This window comes from Cavia porcellus, unplaced genomic scaffold (assembly GCF_034190915.1).
Source record: "Cavia porcellus strain 051 isolate PalLab524CR breed Dunkin Hartley unplaced genomic scaffold, mCavPor4.1 scaffold_6, whole genome shotgun sequence".
Lineage (NCBI taxonomy): Eukaryota > Metazoa > Chordata > Mammalia > Rodentia > Caviidae > Cavia > Cavia porcellus.
In genome coordinates, this window is record NW_026947489.1 from 8,147,548 (window position 1) to 8,173,493 (window position 25,946).

A 25,946-nucleotide genomic window follows, 5' to 3' on the forward strand; every position below is an offset into this window, starting at 1 on the left:
TTCAACTTTCTTCAGTTATTTCAAAAATCATAGTAAATAAATCTCTACAGAAATAATAAAACCTAATAATATCTTTCACACATTGTATACAATATAAAGTATGTATCGGGTAAATATATTTTTATATTACATAATTCTGCCTAGTTAAAATAAACTGTAGCAAAGTACAAACTTCTGAAAGAGCTAAACAATCTTTACCATAATGACTATAGATAGCCCAATACAGAAAAAATTCTACATATCTCCAAGTTATTAAAAAGTTACCTAATCTCAAGGAAATCCACACCATTTCCTAGAACAAAAATAAAGTACTCAGTGTGGTCTAAAAAATTATACATTTTCTTAGAATTCCAGAACTATGAAATCACTAGAACAAAAGAGTGCTTTTATATAACACTGTAATACATTCCTATGTTCTAACAATTCAAACATGAGGATAAAGCTCCTTTCCTAACCTGTCCAGTTCACAATACAGGAGAATATATCCATTATGAACAGGTCAGAGGTAATGACCTTCCCTCCCACCACAAAGCTCACAAAGCTCACCATGGATTTCACTATGTGTGGCCAAAAAAAAAAAAAAATGTGTACACACACATAAACTTACACATGAACATACACAGCAGCATCAGTTTTAGTAGACAAAAAGCAGACACAACCCAGATGTCCACCAATGGGGTCCATGAGTAAGTAAAACATACTACATTAGTGCAATGAAAACTCAACTGGCAACGACAACAAAAAATGAAGTACTGACACACTACAATAAGGATGAACCTTGAAGGCATTATGCTAAGAAACCAGGCACAAAGGTTGATATATAGTAGTATTCCATTTATATGACGTGTTCAGAAAAGGCAAATCTATAAGGGACAGCAATTAGATTAGTCATCTATTGCTAGGAGAGAAAGGAGTGACTGGGGAGTGATGATTAATGGCTACAGCATCTCCTTACGGAAAATCAAGATGACACCAAGTCTCACATCCGGTCACAGCTATATACTTAGAATTTAAAAGAAAATTCCATTTTAACTAAAGAATGACTCAAAGCTGGAAAAATTAACCTTATTACATCTCATCTCTTAAAAGCACATATTTTTAATAGTGTATAGTTGGAAATGAGAGGTGTCCATAAGTATTCTGGTTTGCACCTGTGTGAATTCAAGCTCAAACAGCTGTTTATACGTGAGAAGGAGGAGGCCACCAGGCACCATCCTTATTTGAAGGAACAGCTGTTCACCAAAGCCATGTAAAGTGATGCAACTCTATTTTTTTTAAATTTTATTTTGAAAGTAGTAAAATACAACAGAACAAGACAGAATAAAGCCAACTAAGATCGTACAGTGAAATTGGTAAAGACCTTCACAGCAGGTTACCAGGATAACACTAATAGGTATCACAGTATATTTCATTATCTTTACAATAGTTGTTCTTTCAATCACATATATCAAAATAAAATGAAATACAGAACAGTATAGAACTTATCAAAACAGAATATTGAATAGAGCAGTACCATTAATCAGAATACAGCAAAACAGTAATAAAAATATTTGCCTTCAAAGAGATGGTAGAAGAAAATTCTCCTTATTTGCTATGGTCAAGCTCCCAGGAGATGCTCAGATTTTTGGTTCCCATTTGCTAATGGGGTGGGGGTGGGGGCGGGAAGACAGGAGAAGTGGGATAGGGGAAGTGGGATGTTTGACTCTAGGCCATACACCAGTAGGTTCACTATTGCTTAGCAGGGAGGCAGGCTGGTTGCTTGGTTTCCCAGCATCATAAATTCCAACATAGCGCAGATCTCATGAGACACTGGTGATTCTCCCCCTGGAAGGACTGCAGCTGGCCACACCGCAGCCACTTACCACGGAGACAAGCTGCTTGCTCGGTTTCCCAATTGTCCTAAGTTCCAATATGGCACGAATCTCAGGAGAGATCTCAGGTGGTTCTCCCCCTGGAGGGGCCATAGTCTGCCGCTTGCTCGGTTTCCCAACTGTCCTAAGTTCCAATATGGCACGAATCTCAGGAGAGATCTCAGGTGGTTCTCCCCCTGGAGGGGCCATAGTCTGCCACACTGCCACCACTTACCAGGGAGGGGAGCTGCTCGCTTGATTTCCCAGCATCCCAAGTTCCAACATGGTGTGGATCTCAGGAGCTGCTGGTGGTTCTTCCCCTGGAAGGGCTGCAGTCTGCCACACCGCAGCCACTTACCAGGGAGGGGTAGCCTGACTATTTGTTATGGATTAGGAACTGGTGGTCAACTTAACACCAGCTGGATTACATCAGCATGGCACTGAGCGAAGATGCTCTACCCGAGGAAAGTTGCCAGCATAAACAGGTGAAGAAGGAGGGAGTTAAGGCATTGAGGTGTTAATGTGTTGTTGTGTTAAGGCGTTGAGACACTGTGGGTTCTCCTACGAGTTGCTGTTTGAGCCATTGGTCTCCTGGAGAAGCTCTAGTCCTCACATCGAGCACTGCTTCCTGGCTCCGGGGGGAAGACCTGTGCTGCTTGGTCTCCAGGATAAACTCGTCACACTGCTTCCTGTCATCAGAGGAGCTCGGGGCCTCCTTGTTGCTGAGGACAGCTGTGGTGCCTTTCAGGACAGCCCTGGACTTGTTGTGAGTGTGACTTCTCAGCCCCAGTGTAGAACCCTCATCCCACCAGCACAGCTCCTTCACCCCACTGGCATGGACTTTCTGGCTTCTACCGCTGATCTTTGGGCCTTCCTGGCATGGATCCGTAAAAGAGACTGGACTGAGTCCTTCTTGTGGGCTCTGGACCCCCAGTTGGACTCATGGGAGGCACTGTCATGAGCTCTGAGTTTTCATCTGGACTCATGTGGGACATTGCTGTGGATTTAGGCCCTTGACTAAATATTCCATGTCTTTGGTGTTGCAGATGGATTTCTTGCATTTTCTTGTGTTAACTCCCGGTGGCCATTATAAAATAGTATTATAAACTCCACATCCTGATTCTAACTGTTCTATGCACAACCCCTAACTACAACACTATTTGACAGACATTTTTCTCCACCATGAATAAAATACCTGCTATTTGAAGAAAAACTGAGCATTTTTTGCAAACAATGAAATTTAAATTTTAAAATTAAAGTTATGAAAATTTGTATCTGCCACCATAGGAGCAACAGCTTTTTAGTACTTAAAGGCTTTTCTGAAAAGACTGGTGATAGTAACATGTGACTCTAAAAAATAACATATGGTGAAACGGGTCATCATTTTAAAGATTTGATTAACTCTGGAACCAGTGTTTTCTAAAGACCAAACCATAATATTATAAAATCAAGCGTGGATGAATACCCACTTAGGATACAAATAGGACAACAACAGTAACAGTAAATGAAGTTCACTGATATATGCTTTTAAACTGCACACAACTATCCTTTAGAAAACTATCACTTGTTCCCTAAAAGAACTATTAAAGTAACTCTTTATCGACAATTTGTATGAAGATGTACTTTTTGGTACTTTAACAAAAAATAACAATATAATGGCTTTTTTAGGAACTTGGGGATAATCACAGACCTTTAGTTTTGTTAATAGGATATAGTACACTAAAGGATTTCCTAACACATTAATCTTACATTCTTGAAATAAACGACTTTATCATGGAATATTTATACAATGCTGACTTTTTTTTTTTTTTTTTTTTTTTTTATTTTTGCACAGATACACATGAAAGATGTTTGGCTTTAATATTTGGGGGTGGCTGGGCTATCTTTATAATATTATAAACAGTCATTATCAAGTTGCAGATCAGTATTAGACATAAACAGCTCATGGGCATGCAAACTGCATTACCTGAGGGAGAAATCTGGCAATACCTAAGAAAAGTGGAGATACATTATTTTCTGACAAGCAAACTAATTTCTAGAAACATAGCAATGCTTCACTTTCACTGCTGAGTAATACTCCATCACACAGACATACCTGGTCTATTATTCAGCAGCCAATAAACATTTTGGTGTCACATCTACTCTGGCCTGTTATCAACGATGTTGCTATGAAAACTGTTGTGTAACTTATTTTGCAGACATATTTTCATTTTTCTTGAGGAGAACTGCTGGGCACATGTTGGTCCTATGGTTAGCTTCTGAGAAACTCCCAAAGTGTTACCCACAGTGGTTGCACTATTTTACAGTTCCATCAGCAATGTGTAAAGCTATTTCAAACTAGAACATTTTAAACAACATTAGCAGGCCCACCTCATACCAACTCTGGTATGGAGAACAACTGAGTCGATTCTTTTTTCTGTAGAATAAACATGGAGATAACGCTGCTCTATGTCAATGGTAAGCAAACTATGGCCCAAAGGTCAAATCTGGCCAGTTACTCAGTTCTATAAACAAAGTTTTATTGAAACACGGTCACATCCATTTGTTTACCTACTATTGTTAGCTGCTTTTACATCAAAGTTGCAGAGTCACAACGCTATGACAGAAATGTATGGCCCGCATGCCCAAAACGGTTAATTGTCTTTTTATAGAAAGCATGCCGGACAGGGTCTAGTCTACATTTTATGTTGGCTCAACTTAGAACACCAAAGGACTGAGATATGTGAAAGTGTACTGTTGTGCAGCCTCCGAGAATGGCATCAACTAAATTAGGCTTTGGTCTAAACCTCTTAGCTTACACTGAGATAAGGCTATTTTTTTAAGACCTTGAAAAAAATCCTGGAGGGAGAGCTGTTGAAAACTTCCATTTGGCTACGGTCTCTCTTTGTAAGAGTCAAAGGCAACACAATCCTTTATTTCCAGCACAACAATCAACGTAGTGAAAAACAGAACTTTCTGAATTACACACTCCTCTTCTGATGATGTTTATTCACCCTGGCTGATAGTCCTTTCTTGACCCTCTCAAATGCACAGAAAAAGTCAGGTACAGAACAGAACTACACTAATCATCCAAACAGGAGTTCTCAGAATTGCCTGATGTCAAGTATCAAGATAAACTGGGATGACACTTTTAACACATTTGGAAAAGTCAAGATTCTATTTCTCAATATTGAGGGTCTTTCCCCATTTCCTTTAAGCTGAGACATAGGTAGTAAAAACACCATACTGTGGTAAATATACTGAATTTTGTCCATTCCTAAATTCCTAACAAAACTAAGCAAAAATGCAAAGGAAAAACATATTTCTAGCTAGTCTGTCTTATTTTGTTTACTAGTTAAATTAGAAATGTGAAAATGGCAAATTATACTTCTGGTTCTCAATGAGTAACCAAGTTTCTATCTAAAGAAACTATCAAAAAGACTATTAGAATTTAATATTTAGATTTCCCCCCCTAAAGACTTATGCACTCATAGATGGGGCTTTGGGAGGTGATTAGCTCTTGGGGGCATGATATTCACCAGTGAATTAGTCCACAGATAAGTTTATACCTAAATGTGATAGTGGGAGATGGAGCCAGGGCAGGGAAGCCAGTCATTGGGGTTGGGGTCTGGAAGGGTGTACTGTATCTCATTTCCCCTTTTCTTCCCTTAGCTCTCTGCTTCTTGGTCTCCACCATCAGCAACACTCTACTACAATGGCCCTCTGTATGCCTTGGAGCCAGCCAACTATGAACTAAAACTTGTATAAACCATAAGCTAAAAAAACAATTTCCTCCTTTATTAATTTGCAGGTACCAAGTATTGTGTCCCAGTGATGAGAAAAGTAAGGTAACTTAGATTTAGTGTAAATAGAAGAACATAAATACTAAAACAAAAGCAGATCAATAAAATGGTAAACAGTATCAATGAAAACAAAAAATACAATAAAATTGTACAACTGTTGGCAAGAATGACCAAGAAATAAGACAAATTCCCAAAATTAAGAATGAAAAAAGGATATCCTCACAGAACATTCTTCAGAAAAATAAACATTATGAACAATTTTATGTCTATGAATCTACCAAGTTAGATAGAAACAAATACTTAAAAGGTACAAACTAATAAAGCTACAAAAACCAAAAACACTAATGAAGAAATACCTAACCTGAGTAATCCTACATAAAATTAAAAATACTGAATTTGTATCTAGTACTCCTAATCATTCAGGGAAAAAAGAAATAATAATTATATACGAACTCTGCTAGGAATCACAGGAGGAAAAAATACACTCCCAGCTCTTACTCTCGTGTTGATAGGTCTTCCCTGATACTAAAACAAAACAAAAAAAAAAGTTTAAGAGAAAGTATTGACTAATTTATCTCACATCAACATTTAAACAAATACCTTCACAAATACTGGCAAATCAAACAAGCAATGTCTAACATAAGTAATATGTCACAAACAAACACAATTTATATCAGGAAGGCAAGGCTGTTTAACAATAAGAAATTCATCAAATATACAATGAAAAAAGCCTCTATAACCCCAAGTAAAATTGTTACAAAAAAAAAAAAAAGCATCAACAAACATCAATGTTTAGTCATGATTAAATACACACACACAAAATTTAGGTAAGGGCCAGGGATTTAGCTCAGCGGCATAAGCTCCTGCCTGGCAAGGACTAGGTCCATGAGTTCAGTCTCTAGTACCAAAAAAAAAAAAAAAAAAACCCACTAAGATAAAAGGAAACTTCCTTAAGCCAGTGCAAGGCAAAATCCAAAGAGACATACAATAAAAGCACTTCTTTACCTTGATAAAGAAAATGTATAAAACCATCATACTTGATGAAAGTCTACTTCATCCAATACTAGGAGTAAGGTAAATAGGACTGCTCACTATCCAACGTCCTGAAACTCTACGAGTGTAATAAGGCAGGAGAATCAGTAAGTAGAAATAAAGCTACCTTGACTCACAAGTAACATGATTATCAATGTACAAAAGTCCCAAAGAATCTAAAAATAAGTTCCTAGAATTAGTTTAAGAAGGCCACACAGTCATTATAAAAAAGAAAATCATACTAGTAATCAAAAATTGAAATAAATCTTTTAAAAAGCACCAAAAATTCAGTAATTTGAATGTAAACTTAATTCCCAAAACAACAAAGCAGAAATAAGAGAAATCAGAGATGAGCAGAGATGACATGTTTATAGGTCAGAAAACTCACCATTGTTAAGACATTAATTCACCCTAATCAGTCTATGCAGACTCAATGCAGTCCCAGTGAAAATCTCAAGGGGGAGAAAGTGGAGTAAAAACTGGCAAGCTTGTTCTACAATTTACATAGAAGTTAGGTGCGATAACACATACCTGCAGTCCAAGTAAAGCCTAATATGGGCAACACAGCCAAGACCCCATCTCAAAAATAAGTTTTAAAAATTAATCAAATAAACACATACATGCCTGTGCACGAAGCAAAAAGAACAGCCTACCTTTGGAAGATAACACTTCCTGAGTTTTGAACTTCTAGTGGAAATCTATAGCACGGCAGAAGTAATTGGTGAAAGGGTGGACACACAGATCAATAGGAAAACCAGAAGAATTTAAAAATAGAAGTACACGTGCCAGGTGTGGTGGCACAGCACTGAAACCCCAGCGCTCCATCCCTGGCAGGAGGAGTCGCTGTGAGTTCCAGTGTAACCTGGGGCACACAGAAAGTTCAAGGCCAGCCTAACCTAACTACAGAGTGAGGCCCTGTCTCTCAAAAAAAAACAAGATGTGTATCTATCAATTGATTTTTGGCCAAGCTAGAAAGGCAATTAAATATAAAAAGGATAATTCTTTCAACAACAAAATACTGCTCAAAATATTAGACGTTCATATAATAAAATCATCTGTCCACTTCTTATAGTACATACAAAACTTAACTCAAATACAAAACTTCTACAAGAAAATACAGGAAAAAAATTGTGATCTTAGGTTTGGCAAAGATTTCCCAGATAAAACCAAAAGCATGACCTTTAAAAATTAAGAAACTGAACTTTGTTAAAATTTAAAACTTGTATTCCACGAGATACGTGAAAAGGAAAACGTAAACCACGTGATGGGAAAGATATTTGTAAAGCAATACCTGACAAAGATTCTAGAATAGTAGTGGAACCTTGTAGCACGTGTGCTGCAAGCAGGGCGTCTGCACCACTGAAAGCTTTAAAAGGTGCGCCATCACTGGTCTAGAAAATATAAAGCTCTCAAAACTCTGTCTTCTGTACAGCAAAGGGAAAAACTTAATTACAGTGAAAAGGTAATCCCTGAATCAGAGAAAATGTTTGAAAATCATGTTCCTGATAAGGTGTTAAGTAATCTAATTTAAAACTGGCAAAAGAGAGGGTGGGGGGACTTAGCTCAGTGGTTCAAGTGCTTGCCTGGTAAGCGTGAGGTTGTGAGTTCGATCCCAGGTATCAAGGAAAAAAAATAACCAAAAGATTTGAAAATATTTTACCTAAGAAGGTATGTGGGTGATACACATGTCAAGAGATGCTTAACACTGTTAGGTTTTACAGAAATACAAACTACAGAGAGATACAAATAGACATCTATTGGAACAATGGAAATTAAGAGGGGAAAATTGGACATCAAGTGTTGATGAGAATACTGAGGAAGCTGCTCTTATATACTGAGAATACTGAGAATACTGCTCTTATATACTGCTGGTGGGACTGCAACATGGTACAATTACTATATGACCTACAGCCATTCTACTCCTATTTACCCAAGAAAATTATTAAAGATTTATTCACAATCAACAAAACCTAAATGTGTAATTGGAGAAAAAATGAATTACACATTCATACAACAGTACTCAGCAACACATAAGAAATAACCACCAATACAAGCAACATCATGGGGATATCTCAAATGCACCAGTAAAAACACAAATTGTAAGTGTTGAAAGCTATATACTAAATGACATTCTGGAAAAGACCAAAATTATAAGAACAGAAAACAGACCAGGTTCTAGTGCTAGGGATGAGGGGACAGAGTTGACTATAAATATGTGCAAGGCAAAGTTTAAGGTGATGGGAATGTTACATGACTTGTGCTTGCCAAAGCTCACAACTGAGCATCAGATGAATTTTACTACATAAATTACAGCAATAAAAGCAACAAAGCTAATAAAAGCAAAATAAATATGTATGAATGTGTTAAAATGATTCCAAATCATTGTATCAATCATTGTATCAGTCAAGTTAACAGTTGTAAGATATGAAATTATTTTATATACTTAATCATATGTATCTATTTTAATATGCTCCCTATCAGCACAACAGGAGGGTGTATTTCAACTTCATAGATAAAAAGTTAAAGTTAGTATTACTGAATGGCTTTCTTTACCATTTAGTGGGACACAAAAAAGTACAACTACTAAAATCATTGTTTTTCAATAGTTTACCCATTATCTATTATGTGCAGATTCAAACATTCATGATGTTATCAGAGGGAAGAGTCCAGGACCATGATTTCCTTCTTTCCAACTTGCCACTAATACAACAAATTACAGCTGGTAGAAACAGTGTAAAGCACTTAAGTTTAGCACTATATGTAAATATTCTCTTTCTGTATATTCTTGAAGAGTCAGCCTCTGGAAAAGGGAGGAGGAGGAGAATTTTGGAACGCACTCAGGTTATAAACAGGTGAAGTATGAATTAGCTTCTCTTCAAATGTGAGAAAACAAGGCTTTATAGTAGAGGTAAGAACTAGGCAGAAGTCGGATGCAGATTTTCAGTCACATTTTGTGCTGTCACATCTTCTGCTAATCTTTTAGCCATCTGCAACTGTTTAAGCAATAGCTGAGGGTCCATATATTTCAAATGAACAAGTACTGGATCTGTCAACATTATAATACGTACATGGCCTGGCTTATTTCAAACGTTAAGTCTATAAAATAACATATATACTCAAAAGAGTTTAAACAATCTGTAGTTTACAGTAATGTACAGTTTTAACTGATCATTCAAAACTTTAAGTAGATCACTTCATACTCGCCAGGAATAAAAATAACAAACATACACGTACCAACAAAAAGGATATATGAAATAGTAATCATGTTCACTTTTGACCTTAAAGAATTTATTGCAACTCTAATTTTAAACAAAAGAATATAGAAAAATTTTCCCCTTTCTTCTGGCTTCCTGACATCTGGCTTTACTCTATTGTTTTCAAAACCTGCCAGTATCCTGAGTTATAACACAGATTATTTACTGCAGCAGAAACTCACCCTGTGAAGCGTCACTGTGTGCTGTTCCCATATAGCTGTTTCCTCCATTGTTGTGCTCTGATAAAGCAAAAAGAAAAACGGATCATTTCACTTTTTCAGAAAGTTTTTAATAAAGCAACGATCACCTAACAAACAATACAATATCAAAATTTATACTGTTAAGATTAAAGATACTCTGAAAGTAGTTTAGTAATTATAGGTTTTCTGATTTGCTTTTGTTTTAAGAAACAGGAAACTACATGCAAGAACTTCCTTTGTTTTAACTTAATTCGAACACATACTATTCTGTTTGTGTCATGCCAGTCAAAACTGATACTAGAGCTAATTCAGTAACTTTATACTTAATGCCAGGTAGAAAATAAAAGTTGGAACAGTGGTAAAGAAACATTTAAAAACACTGTATGTTGTGCAAAAGAAAAGTAAAATAACTCTGTACTGTTGTTATAAATATACATGTAACAGAAAACAGACAAATCCATCCAACACATTTGGTCAACAGCTGCTTAAGTATTTCATAATTAAACATTATTATTTTATTTTGTTTCATTGCAAAATTACCTTCTCAAATTTCATGTATAACCATGAATTTAAGAACTGCTTTTCTAGTATACACATTGTGCACATGTACATATACATAAGGAACTGAAGAAAAATGGACAAAAACCTCCAGTTCTCCCAAGAACCGAAAAGCAGTAAAATAAAAAAATAAAGCAATACAAACGCCAATATATTCCTACTCAAATTGTAGTGTATTTCAGTTTCGCCAGTTATGAACTCATGAGGAAAATAAATTACCTAAAAAATAAGCACTAAAAAAATTCAAAATAAAAAATTTTAATGTGGTTAATTGCTCTTAAAGGTTTTAAAGTAATTTAGTCTCTTACTCTGACTATAAAACTGGGGCTCCTAAAATATATTTATTTTAAGTAAATATTAGAAAAAGATTTTTCAGAGTTATCAAAGGGTGGAAGGAAGGGGCAAATGTAGAGCACATTCTTAGAACATCCCTTGTCACCTATCATTAAAAATGCTTATTGCACAAGTGAGGTCTGTTTCTGTTACACTGCTGCCATTCGCATCATGAGAATACACTCACCAAAGTGCAAAGGGCCCATTTCCCCTTTCCCACAGCAACTTTAATTGAAGATTAATGTTACTTTAGAAAATGAATCCCTATAAACAAAACATGCTTCCCTAAATTCAAAGCAAGTAGATTAACTTTCCTACCCGATGAATAAAAGAGAGAGAAAGGAGCTCTCTGTTCTGACTACAGGTAAGAACCGCCAACCCTAACACCGTATTGTTCCTGTCTTCCAATCAAGTGCAGACAAAGCTGTGTTGTTTTGTTTTAACAAAAACTGACCCGAATTCAGTGCATTTTAAAAAACTCCTTCAGGGTGGACCCCTGATGACATGAGTAAATCTACTAGTATCAACAGCTCCATTAAAATACATGTAACAAAAATATCTGGAATAATTACCTGTCTAATCTCAGCTGAAACTAGGAATGAAAACTGTTGGTATAGCTCTAAATTGGTCTTTGCTGGATTCACGTTGTTAACCAAGAACATCGCCTCTCTTCTTTCTTAAACCCTTTCCTAACAACGTGCAAGTGGTGAAGCCCATTGTCCTCCCCTTGTGGCTGTAATGGCCACGTAGCTCATTTAACGTTAGGGGAAGGACAGCAGGTCGTGAAGCACCTGGTATACAATCATTCTCCTTTTGTTTAAACATGAGCAGGGGAGAAAAGACTGAAAAGACATATCAAATGTTAACACTAGCCATCTCCAGAGAGATGGAGCTATGGGTGACATTTTTCCATCGTGTTCTTTTGGCTTCCTTTGTCCATTCCTACTCAGAACAAACTGACAATGCATTTTTAATTACATTCACCAAACTCCACTCCTAACTGAAATTTCCAGTAGTAACCACGTATACCTTGGCTTTTAGAAAAAAACAAATGTTTAAAGGAACTAATATCTTACCATAAATTAAAAAAAAACTGTTTATTCTACTATTAGGAAGGGAGTACATTAAGGTCTTGATATATAATCTCCAAAAAATACTATTTTTTGTACAAGAAAGAGAAAAAAAAAATCAAAATGTAACTGCTCTCCTCATTTCACATCAAAATTAGTATAGTTTTTGTTGTAGTCAGGGGTTGTACACAGAGAACAATTCAGATCAGGGCATGGAGTTTATAATATTTTTATAATGGTCACCGGAAGTTAACACAGGAGAATGCAGGAAATCTACCCGCAACACCAACGACATAGATTATTTAGTCAAGAGTCTAAACTCTACAGCAATGTCCCACATGAGTCCAGATAAAAACCCAGAGCTCAGGACAACGCCTCCACGAGTCCAACTGGAGGCCCAGAGCCCACAAGAAGGACTCATGCCAGTCTCTTTTACGGATTCGTGCCGGGAAGACCCAAGGGTCAGCGGTGGAAGCCACAAAGTCTATGCCAGCGGGATGAAGGAGCTGTGCTAGTGGGATGAGGGTTCTACACTGGAGCCAAGAAGTCACACTCACAACAAAGAGCGGGGCTGTCCTGAAAGGAACCACAGCTGTCCTCAGTGACATGGAGGCACCGAGTTCCTCTGACAACAAGCACAGTCGGTACGTGCCAGGAAGCAGTGTGACGAGTTCATCCTGGAGACCAGGCAGCACATGTCTTCCCCTCCAGAGCCAGGAAGCAATGCTCGATGTGAAGACCAAAGCTTCTCCAGGAGAACCAACAGCTCAGACAGCAACTCGTAGGAGAACCCACAATGCCTTCTTAACACCTCAATCCCTCCCAACACCTCTCTTCTTCTCCACCTATTTATCCTGACAACCCTCCTCAGGTGGAGTATCTTCTCTCAATGCATGCTGATGTAATCCAGCTGGTATTGAGTTGACCACCAGTTTTCAGTTTTTCTCTGATGGATTTAGAAAAGCACACATCTCAACTAAGTCAATGGCCTCTTCAGAAGGGTGTCGATGCAGCTCAGTCTCACTAGCTTCATTTATATGAAAGGTCAGGTGTACAACAAGGTAATGGAGCATGAAATATCAAAAGGAGGGGCGAGCTAGCCGCTGGACCAGCACAGAAACCAATTCAATCCATAGTGAATTTCTATGCCGTACTACTCATCTAGAAAGAGAGACAAAGACAGGGAGGTAGATCCTCAGAGTAAACTACCACCCATGTCATCCCTTGCCACCTCTCTAGCCCTTCCCTCATTCGCTTTAGCAGCAAGTAGACAGTTCTATCGATGGCTGTTTGTATAACCAGGCAACCCTAATGAGGAGTTCCGATTGAACTGCGGGTGCATGGATAAACAAACGTAGACGTGAGATGACACAAATATAGTAAAATCACAGTGGTAGAATCTCAGTGTCAGGATTCAGGAGCCCACCTGAAAATTCTTTGAACACTGTATGTCTGAAAATGATCATAATAAAATCCTTGGGAGTGGGGCACAGTGGAGCTCTTTCTAACACAACGTTCACAAGTTGAAGCTAAAACTGATTAAAAACATGTTTAGTACCAGTAACCTTACTAAGAACTACTTCCAAGAGCACTATTGTTTTTAGCGAGCCATTGATGGTTGACAATTTGATGCATCAAAAAAGGCAGGTTTGGTTTCCTTTGAAGGGCACCTAAGAAACAAGGGCCTGTGAAGTAGAGGACTAGGAGTCTGAGTTTCACTGTGAGCCCTTTTGCCCAGTTTTATAACATTCACCTATCATTTATTAAATAAGTGTGGTTTTGTTTTTGCTTTGTTTTGTTTTTGAGACGGGGTCTTGCTAAGCAGTTCGGGCTGGCCTTGGGCTCACTTTGTAGCCCAGGCTGATCTCAAACTTCCAATAATCCTCCTGCCTCAGCCTCCTGAGTGCTGGGATTACAGCCATCATACCTGGCTTAAATAAGTGTATTTATACTGTAAATTTGTGTATCAGTTGTCTTTAAAAGAATTGTGAGACTGTGTGTTAAACCACAAGTGCAACACTTGTAGGAGATCAAGGACAAAATGTTTTATTCCACTGTGATTCTACTATTATTTTTCCCCAGTCACTCTGAAAGATTCTATCAAGTAAAAAATGAACTAGCCCAAAAATAACTCCAGCACCCAAACCTGTCATAAACTAAAAATGTAACACAAGGATTCCTCACCTATAAAATTAGAAACTGAATGAGATTATCAAGTAAAAAGATCTTTCCAGCTCCAAAATTCTATTAGACTGTAATTCTCAGGAACAGTATACAAATTCAATAATTAGTGATGCATCATAGGAATCAAAAGTGACTGCAATTCATGATCATTGGATTAGTTCTGCATACATTTCTAAGCATCAACTGACTAGAATCACAATTTCTGAAGAAGCAAAAAAGCTGTATTTCAGAATCTGCCAAGAGGTTGTTTGGTTTCTTTGTTCTAAGATCCAGCTGGCAAAGACACTACTCAGATCACCAACTCTAAAGGGCTTCCTGCCAAGACTCCAGATCCTAATCCTAGGCAGTTTCACTACCCCTTAGGGGTAATCAGAAATCAAACAGGGAAAGAGAATAGGGTGCAAGAATCCACAAGACAGCTTGCTTTGATATAACTGAGTTATACAATTTGTGGGAGAGTATGAAAAGCTGTTAGGTACCAGACCTTATGATGTACTGCAGAGGATGTTAAGCTCAACAGGAAGACACCAACAAATTTTAGATAATCAAATGACATAACCAGAATTCCTTCTGAAGACTAATGTGGAACATGGATTTGAGGCAGGGAGACCTTTGGAAAAATACCTAAGAAACAAGAGCCTCTGAAACAGAGCAACACAAACTAAGACAGTGTTAGATGTTTATTGTGAGCCCTTTCCTTTACAAAAAACTGTTTACAAGGGAGAAGTTAAAGATTATATTCAGGTTTCTGAACCAGGCAGCTGAATGAAAAGGCAAGAAAAGATCACGAGTGCAGTTCAGATATGCTTAATGTAACTGTGGACCCAGTAGAGCAGAGATATGGGAAGGAGGCAGTTGGATATATGTCTGCAGTTAAATACTGCTCTCCAGAGCAGACACAGATCTAAGAGTAGTCAACAGGGCAGCAGCACTGAAACCAGGAGAAAAGATCCAATAACCAAAAAACTATGATTACCTGGGGGACTACTCATATTTTAGTCAAAAAGACTAAAGAAATCTGAGGCATCATCAGTGAGAATATGAGAAAACCAGCGGAGCTAGTACAAAACATCACTTATCATCCAGAACAAAATCTAAAAACTGATAGTCTTTCAATTTGAAGTCAATTTACCTTATCTGACATCCAAAAAGAACAGAATTTCTGTGAAATTTACACATTACTAGACTCTTAAACATTATTATTTTCCTAGAATAAATTTTTCAGTATGATCTCAAAGTACATGGGACAGTTTCCTAACAAGGTGCTTTTAAGAAAAACAAGGAGTAAAGATACGGAACACACTGGTGCTATTGCTGGGTTCCTTTAGTGAGCAAAGCTGTCACACCAAAATGTTTCTGATTTCCTGTGTTCCCGAGTGGTTATGATTGGCTTTTTCTTTTTTCTTTTCTTTTTTTTTTTTTTTTTTTTGGTCTTTTTTCCTTTTTATTGGTACCGGGGATCGAACTCATGACCGCCTGCTTGCAAAGGCAGGTGCTTATGCATCTGAGCTAAATCCCTAGCCCCTGATTGGTTTTTTCATTGTTGGGTTTTTTTCCCCCATCCAAAATAGAAAGCAAAATTATTTAATGAGATGAGATTGAGTCAGAAACTAAATGAGAAGTACAAGGACAGCCTCTGGCTCCCTATGAACTTTCCACTACAAATCTGATTTTCAATTCTGATCACCATTATGAAAATGAAGTACAAAAAGAGCAGTATATATTTGTACTGACTGAGGACTGTCTATTAAATTCTCCAAATTGAGACACCCAAGAAGCAGGAAAAAAAAAATCAATCTGAAGTCGTGGAAATACTTGCAGAACCCAGGGATACAAGAACTCACTAAACACTGAGAATTGTCAAAACAAGTTTGGCATAGGAGCACATCCTTGTAATTCCAGCACTCAGAAGGCTGAGATAGGAGGATGGCAAGCTAGAGCCCAGCCTGGGCTACAGAGGTAGTTCAAGGTGAGTATGGACTAAATAGTAAGACCTTATCTCAAACACACACACACACACACACACACACACACACACACATACACACAAACCACCAAACAAAATGAAAAACTAAGCAAAGAAAAACATCAAGAGTTTAGAGTGTAACTACAGGACTGAAATCTAAAGTAAACTTACATTCCAACACTGTTATACCCAAAAACAGTTAAATTTTAAAACACTGTAGTTCATTGTGCCTACCCTTTGACTAACAATTTAGAAGACAAATGAATGTGCATTTAATTAGGAAATATTAAGTGAAAGGAACACTTCTGTGTCAAATTTTTGACTGAAACTGGAGTTCAGTTCGTAGATGAGTTGCTAAGTATTAGCTGCTGTCCTGAAACTAAAGTAGATGAGTATCTGTTTAAGTTACTATTACAGGTACAGAATGAGGTGTGATCCAAATATACAGTAAAAGACACATTGCCACTCAAACACTCCCCCTCACACTTATCCCATAGTTCCCCCACCTTCCGAAGCACTTCTGAAAGTCCTCTCTCAAGAGCATCTTCACAAGGTGTGATCAAAATTACAGTGAATGTTGTTTTCTAGTACCATTCAACACAAAAGGCAGGCTCCTAAAAACACAATGGTGTGTCCTCACACTATTCATCAGATCTGCATCACGCAATTTCTGGTTCTTCCCCAAGTCAAAATGACCATGAAAAGTCATCTTTCTTAACTGATTGAGGCTATCAAGGTAGCCATGACACTGCAACTAAAGAAGGACCATAAGAAGTGCTTCCGAAAGTGACCAAAATGAAGGGACAAGTGTGTTTAAAAGGCGGAGAACTGAGTACGAGGTTCTGAGTTCAACTCCTGGTACCTGAGGGGGATTATTTTGAGGAACATGAATGGTGTGTCTTTCCCTGCAGTAAATTTTTCAACCTTCACCGTATTTTTTACCATGCTCCATAAACAGTGAGAAAATCCCATCTGGAACAGTTACAGATACTCCTGGAAGTCTGAAATCCAGAACATTTTCCAGTTATCAAAAACGAAACTTTTTAGGTTATGACATTTCCTAACAGCCGAAGATAAAAACCTCTCAATATTTTTCTGGTAGAAAAGGAGAACAAAGAGAACAGGGTAGCAAAGACAGAGAGGGTGACATTTCTCTAAGTACATCTTTTATTTACTTATTTATTTTTTGTCTTTTTCCTTTTTATCGGTACTGGGGATCCAACTCACGACTGCCTGCTTGCAAGGCAGGCGCTTATGCCGCTGAGCTAAATCCCCAGCCCCTCTCTGAGTACATCTTTTAGTGTAGCTTTGATTCTTAGAACCACACAGTATTGTTCCATGACACATCCTTCACTTATCCAAAAACAACAGTAAAACCAACAAATTTATGGGAGCGGGGGAGACAATGCACATCCAAAAAGGAGTAAGAACCCTAACAAGCGAGCAAAACTGAATGACAAATGAACACTGAAGATGGTGGCAGGGAAATAAAGATGAACTTTACAGGAAGTCTAATATTTCAAAATAAGTTAAAACAGAAATGCTACAAAGGCTTACGAGGATGACAGTAATTCTGAAAAAACAAACCACACACACACAAAGGCAGCTAGGAATGGTGGTACCTCTGAAATCCCAGTACTGTGGGACCTAGAGCCAGAGGCTGGACACCTAAGCCTATCCTTGGCAATACAAGGGGTTAACCAGTCCCTGTCTCAAAAAAGACAGGGTGAGAGAGCGCCTGGGGATATGGCTAGTTGAAAGTCACAGGCTGCTAAAAATTAATAAATAACAGCGTGTTTGTATACTCAGGAAAAAATTGGCTCAAGTGCTTCAATTTTTAATATATTTGACAAAGCACACATAGGAATTTTTTAACATGAAAAATGGTGCGATTTTAAAAAACATGTGACAGTGCTCTACAACACTAGAAGTTGAGGTAAGGTTATCCCTGTGTATGTAGTAAATGAAAGAGCACTAAGGTTGAGGGACACTCTTGAGAGAATAGTTATGTTTGATTGTGTCATGTCATTTTTGTTTCGTTTGATCCAGTTGCTGGACAGAGATGTATGCTTCCTTTGAAAATCCATCAATCTATATACACCTATGATTTGTTTTACTTTAATGAGTTATGATATAAAAACTTCAAAATAAACTTGACAATAAGGACTATAATGCTGCGGAATAAAACAAACATGCTTCCATCTACCCAGGCATCTGTTCCATGATTTTTACAAAGTGACAAACACTGGTACAACTCGACACACGCAGCAAGGGCAGGAAGTACACAGTGAGCCCCAGCTTAGGTACAGGTCTGTTCCAGGAGTACACTCACGCTCACATTTACTCATATCCCACAAAGTCAGTCCTATACAGGACACCTGTGAGAGTTCACAACTCAAATATCCCTAAGCTGGGGACTCACCATATTTATTCTGTCTTCCCTGTACTAACAGTTCCACTGGGTAACTAGTTAAGGAGGGCAAGGTTCTGTTACAGATATTCTGGCTAACAAGTGAAGAAAAAGAGTAACATCTGAGCACCATTTTGCAACACTTAGTAAATTAAAGGTAACAGGAAGTAGGGAGACGGCTCTTTCTCAAATGGGAAGGGGATCAGGAGATGGCAGGAGCAGGGCTGAAAGGAAAGGGGATGTATGAAGGAACTAAGATGTATCCATCCACCTCCTACAAAGAAGCATTATGGTACTGCAAACATGTACTAATAAAAAACACTGTTTAAAGGAATCCAGGCATTCATTATGCTTAATGTCATCTATAAGTAACAATAAAAATCTCCTCAATCTAATAAACCTTATGATTTAGTCTTATAAAAAACATAAATCGAATCTGAACCTGCTCAAGTCTCTAGATCTATGGTGTGTAACATGGAAACTACCAGCCACAACTGGCTACTGAGTGCTTACAAGGTGACTGTATCTAAAGCAGAGATGTAGAAGAACATGTGAAAAAAATATGAATTTATAGGAAATGAAAAGGACTGAGCACCAAACACAGGGAGCTGAACACCACTGCAACCACCATGAAGAAGCAAGCAAAAATATCCTGACTGAAAAATTCTTCAGGTCAAAAAATCCTCAACCAAACTGCAAGGGAAAAAGTGAAGAGAAAGATACAGTGATGGGGAAATTTGCATGTCTAAGAGATATAAAAGCCAAGCCAAATGATCACCATGAGCTGGCATTATTTGGATTGAGTTTTCAAAAGGTATTTTAAAGAGGAAGTTGACATTCAAGACAATTAGAAAACACTAAACAACTGATTCAGAATTTATTTTCAAAGTATGACTGATAATATAGTCACACTGTTTTTTGAAAGTGTTGTTAGCATTTAGAAATATAAACTCAAATATTAACAAATGAAAATATGTCCTGCATTTGCTTTAAAGCAATGGGAAGAGGAGAGCATAATGAATGGAAGCGTAGATGCAACAAGACTGGTCACAATCTCATCACTGTCCTGGAAGAAGACTAACATGGAATTTCATCATACTCATCTATTTTTGGAGGATTGGAAATCTGCTTAACAAAAACATAAACACAGGTTAGGTGAGTGGACTAGGACCTAACAACCCTGCTAAGGCCATCGTGTAACAACAGGCAACATTCCCACAGGCTGGCAATTCCAGCCTCCACTCCCCTTTCAGAAAAGAGAAATACGGCTAGGTCTGAAAACATACTAAGCCCTTCTGAGAGTTTCCAGGCTTGTTTTAAGATAGCCTAGCATAACCAGTAAGTAAATTAACAGTGTAAAAAAGAGACACTAGACATTAATCAAAGAACCAACAGACAACTAAGTTGTTAGAAGTGCTGTGGAGGAACAATATAGGGAGCTTCTTAAAGCACAAAACTCTAAGCCAGTTTCTGGGCTCAGGACAAGTTTTGAGGAAAAAAATGAGGGACAGGTGCTAAATGAATGAGGGACAGAGATGGGAAACTTTCCAGGTGAGAACACAGCACCAACAAAAATCCTGGGGTAGGAAAGAGCGTGTCTCATTCACGCAAATGTTCTTGAGTTGATTATGTGACAGACACTGATTTAAAGTCTGCAAATAGCCAGACAATCAATATGGTCTTGTTTCTCATGGAGCTTATGGTCTAACAGAAGAAGCAGATGATCAAAATACTTCACTACTAAATAATATAATCACAGGCTTAAATAAGCACTATGAAGGAAAAATAATACAGCAACTCCAACAGGAGCTTTGTAGGAAATGCAGCACCTGCTAGGAACTAAAAAGAGGAGGTATAGTTTAAGAAGGTAAAACAAGCAGGAAAAGATGCAAAATGAGGTACAGGGGTTGACAGGAGCGAGGCAATGTACTAGGAGCTTAGTGACCTACGAATTTTAATCCTTTACTTCTACAGTTAGTAAGTAGAGGAATTGTTAGAGCAAGTATAAATGGGCATGTGTACAGAGAAGGATTGGAGAGAAACTAATCAAAACCGGATTTTTAACAAATTATTTTAGAACAACAGATCATATGGAGAAGAAAAGGGACTATGGTACTCCTTAGGAGGCTGTTACAGAAAAGGACTGACTGGGGAGGGAGGAGACAGATACATATGGAAAAGGGAAGGATAAAAACGGTAGGATGCACAGATCGGACAAATGGAAAGATCTGAGATGCCAGCACATTCAAAACCCAACAGAACTTGCCAATCAATCATTCACCATACTAAGAGATATCCACACTCAACAAGGTACATGAGATCTGAAAGTCTTTAATACTTATTGCCTAATTCACCAAGCTAAAGAATGTATCTTAATGCCATAATGATTAATTTGTCATAAGTACAGTATTTCAAAAGCCCAAGCACTTTCTCTGAAACTATAAAATATCTTACTGGGCAAATCTACTAATCTACAGAAACAAATATAAAATATATACATACACCCCTAACCCATATGCCTCTTTTGATACTGAAATGGGCTACACTTAAAATGTTTTAAAAAGACGTTATATAAAACCTTCCTGTACTAAGTACACAGCCAGCCTGAGATGGGTACTGTTAGTATTTTTACATTTGCTTTTTATTAACAGAAAACAACTACTAATTCTAGACCCAAAACTCACAACTTGACAGAAACTGAGGTTTACTCAGTGATCATTCCTTCAGTTTTTATTTTACGGAGTCTCTCTTTGTATGGGAGCTCGCCTGCAGACAGGTGAATGGTGTTTATCTGGGTGCTCAGTTTATAATTCATTAATGTACATCTGTTTATGTATTTTGATACATTTGTACTATATTTCACAAAATAATATAAAAGTTAGCTGAAAAGACAAACTCAGGATAATCTATATATTTATATATAAATGTATGTTTATATATTTATATAAATATTAATATATATTTATACTGTATATAAATATAATATATATATATGTATATGTATTTACAATCTGTTTTGACAAACTGGAAGATCTGGCCTGTCTTCCTCTAAGACAACAATCAGCTGAAGCAGAGTAACAGCTGCTTCCTTTAAACCTGCTTTTGTTCTCTAACTGCTATAGCGCCTCTCTTCTGGCTTCATGATTCACGCTACTTGGCTGGTCTAAGACTCACCTAACACCATTCCATACTGGCCTGATACTCATTAAAACACCTGAATGTATAAATGTGAACATGTATGAGTTATAACAAAGTATGCAAGCTGATATGACTAATTACAAGTAAATTTAACCTGAGCCTTCCCTGTAAAAGAGACTAACTGTAGTACAACAGAATTGTGAACACTAAATAACACATAAAACACTGAGCTCAGTATCTGTCAAGAGTCAGCACTCAACATGGAAGGCTACTGTTTATTATTGGCACATATAACTACACCCTGGATGGGAAACACTGGCCATAGCCACTGTCTTTTGATTTTATAGGTGATAAATGTCAAAATATGGGTACATAAAGTTTTGTTTAGTTAGGCCAACATTCATCATGATTTTCTAAAAATCTGTAAGTCTTATGAAGTTCCTTTATGTGATACTATCAGCTAAGATTTCCTGCAGTCATATTTTTAAAAGTGAGCTTAATTTTACTTGTTTTAGTCCAAAACAAGTATTTTTCATTATGAGTTTTAGTGGTCATAAATAAGTGAATGCCAATTAAAACATACTTTAAAATGCCAGATTTAAGATTTAGTCAGACAATGTATTCAAAATTAAAACCAAGTTGACTTTTCAAGATAAACTCCTAAAACAACACCAGGGCAGTGACCTACCTTTTACACAATTGTTAATATGCTAGTAACTGGCTAATTAATACTCAATCCAATTGTTACTCCTCAGACAGATGGATATAATATTCATCTCCAGAAAGTCTAACTCAAACTATCTTCCTCAAAGCCAGTATGTGGCAGTAAATCCTCACATCATAAGACCGCAGTAAGTTTATATATGAGTACAATGTAAACCAAAGAACTACTGTCACTCACGACCTCGATCACTTAACCACACAGTGCTGCTGGGAAAATCACGCTATATCCAATAGGGGAAGATTCCAATTGCATCAAACTCAGTGACAGGAAAACTAGAGTTGATGGAATGCATAATTAGGTGGTAAAAATTATAAAGAAATCGCTAGAAAATGAGTATAGCAGAAGACAAGACAGATACAATCTTTGGGCAAGGGAGAGGATGACCCAGAACTGGCCTGTTAAGATTCTATCACTGATCATTATGCATGGCATTTTACTTGCTGCTGCCTGCCCCACTGTTAACCAGGTCAGTCAGCACAGAGGGGAGTTGCTTGCTCTGCAGGCAGCACCTGTGACAGAGCCTGCTTAGTACAGGTAGGGATGTACAGCTATTGAATAAAAGTTTTAAAAATCCACTGTTACATACTGCACATTTAAGCCCTAAACAGTAACAACATAGTTTCTATTTTCTGTATCAGTACATTCAAGGAGTTTTATGTGAATTTCCATTTATAATTTCTCTTTCTGAGATTCTTTTTTTTTTTTTGTTTTTTTTTTTTTTGTTTTTTTTGGTGCTAGGGATCGAAGTCACAATCTCGCGTTTGCCGAGCAGGTGGGTATGCTGCTGAGCTAAACCCCCAGCCCTCTCTTTCTGAGATTCTTAAACGGAACAATACACATCCACACACCCACACCCACCCCACACGAATCCTTCCAGATGCAATTCAAACCAACATTTAAAACAAGAATTAGTCATAACCAGCATCCTTCTCAACTTTAGAATTATATACTGAATTAAAGGAGCTAATCATGAGTTTAACATGTAATAACACAAACCCTGTGAACATACTAGTGACAATTCCAAAAGAGTGAAAATTCCCAAGACAACTAAGATCAAAACAAAATGAGTTAACAAACAAACAAAAAAACCCTTTGATCCTTGGGAAGCCACACTATTTTGAAAAATAAAACCAGAACGTATTTCAGTAAATTAAACAAAAATAATTTTTACTTGAATCAGGCATACGCCAATCTTACGTTCCTAATTAGTATCCATCTTTGCTCTTGCTGCACATGCTAGCTAGAATAACTGAGTTCATTCATCAGACAACCCACTTCCTAGTATTCTGCTACCACAAAAGTTAGGTTGTTCTGATTTACACACCTGAAATGCACCTAAAAGGCAAACTAATAAAATCCAATGTTCTGCTGAATCCAAAAGGATTCAGCACTAAACATTACACACTAGAGAATGAGGCTTCATTCAAATTGAAAATGGTGCCTTCTAGGGTACAAAGTTTGGCACCACTTGTCTCCTCATGATCTGCAACTGTGCTCTGGCAGTATTGGCAATCACTCTCAGTCTATGTATTTTCATCCATTTTTAGGATACAAAATAAAACTCCCTTCCCATGTCTTCTCCACATACTTCTCATTATTAAGAATTTATTTGTTCAAGAAGGAATGGAAATAAAACAACCTGCCTAACCCATAAAGGAGCAACCTGAAGCCACTCTTCTTGCAATAAATAAATTAAGAAGGCTTCTAGGTCAGAGACAGCAAAAAGTCCGATTTTTATTTTTGTTTTATACAGGAAATACTGTTCTGTAGTAACTTAGTAACTTTAAAACTTGGTAAATTAAAGTCTCTCAACAAGACTAAGTGTTGTTAAACTAAAAACTTTTTTCAGTATTGGCTTTCAAAATTCAGAGATCCAAAGTAAGTTCCAGTCAAATACATCAGGAATGTCAGTCTAGACACAACCCATCTTTCAATTCTGACCCATGATCAAAACCTTTGATCAAAAGCAACCGCCCATTCAGCTAGCTTGTCTTCTGCTATGAGGTGCAGGCAGGACTCAGTGCTAAGTGTGGGAACGCACGGGGCATGTGTCTGGGGTGCTCTGTGACTTTTTACAGAAAGACTCCTGGTTTTTCAGCAGACCACATTTTTTTAGCATAACCACCTTATGTAACAGAATTACATTTCCAAAATTTTCAATAAAACTATTACTTTAAACTATCGTCCTTTGCAACATTGTGACCTATCTTATTTATACTGTTTCTTCTTTGACCTGTCCTGCCTTTACATTGGCCTCTAAGTAGGTTAAAAAAAAACTAACAGCAACAAAGAAACAAGCAAAAGGCACAGGGCAGAACACTGTCTCTAGGACTGAGCAGGAGGGGGTGGCAACACTGTAAATTTTTTTTCCTTCAAACCAAACAAGAAACAGTACTATCTATATTACATAACTGGTCTCAAGCCTTCAATCTCATTATCTGTGGGATGGCTGATTTCTATCACTAACAGTAACTAATGGATACCATGTCTTCCTTAAGTCCAAAATAAAAGTTCAGCTTACAAGTTCCCAACATGAAAACATCAGTGGTCAGCAAAGGCACTATACAAATTAAAAAATAACTTTTATTAAGTTTTATCCTAAGTTTTTGAATAAAATTACAAAATGTAGTTAAATTATTAGCTAACTAAATGAATTAAAGCTTTAACCACAAGCATTTAAAATGCCAAATATACTAACATACTATATATGGATATATACATACATATATAATAGTATATATGTAGATACATATATACACATATATACACCAATATACATATATTGCCTAAAATACTACACAAGAATTTTCTAGTGAAAACATACAAACAAAGGAGACTCAGAAAAGTATTACTACAGTGAAAATTATTAGAAGTTTACAGACAAAATCAAGTAAATTCTCATAAACCACAGTGCGTTCTTACTTAACTCTTAAAGCAGTAAGAAACAAATACAGACCCATTAGTTAAGCACCAACATTAAAACTACAATGTAACAGTCACTTGGGAAACAATTCCTATGTATGAAGACTGATTAATTTGTTCAGCAGCTTAGCTGTTTTCTGCAGTTCTACGCTTTGGGGGGTGGGAGGGGACCGCAGTATAGTTCAGGCTGTTTTCTATGTAGCCCAGGTTGGCCTCAAACTCAGAGATCCTCCTACCCCAGCCTCCTAAATGCTGAGATTACAGGTGTGCACATCCCACCAGACTTTTTTCTGTAGTTCTAAACTTTCAGAAATGTTAGTCTATAAGGTAATTATTAAGCTTAGTATGACACACAGAGACCTTTCCAACCAGTACAGTATAATGAAAAAGAAAAACGATAACCTATACTACTGCCCAGAGTTTTGTGACTTACTTGCTTTTTCAAACATTTACTTGTGGGGGTTTTTTGTGGGGAAGGAAGCATGCCAGGCAGAAATAATTCAAACTAGTGGATAACCAACAA

General features: G+C 37.3%; 1 protein-coding gene across 19 annotated transcripts in view; it reads right to left on the minus strand.

Moving 5' to 3' along the window:
• Tjp1 (tight junction protein 1) overlaps window positions 1-25,946 on the minus strand; it is a 319,842-nt gene that overhangs the window by 51,525 nt on the left and 242,371 nt on the right. For 18 of the 19 annotated variants that reach the window (XM_063249899.1, XM_063249895.1, XM_063249893.1 and 15 more), the window contains one exon: window positions 10,101-10,157. In XM_063249899.1, coding sequence (XP_063105969.1) covers window positions 10,101-10,157 — 57 coding nt within the window. Of the gene's footprint in view, window positions 1-10,100; window positions 10,158-12,636; window positions 12,919-25,946 lie in introns of those variants that run through there. The other variant, XM_063249908.1, reaches the window with a different exon arrangement.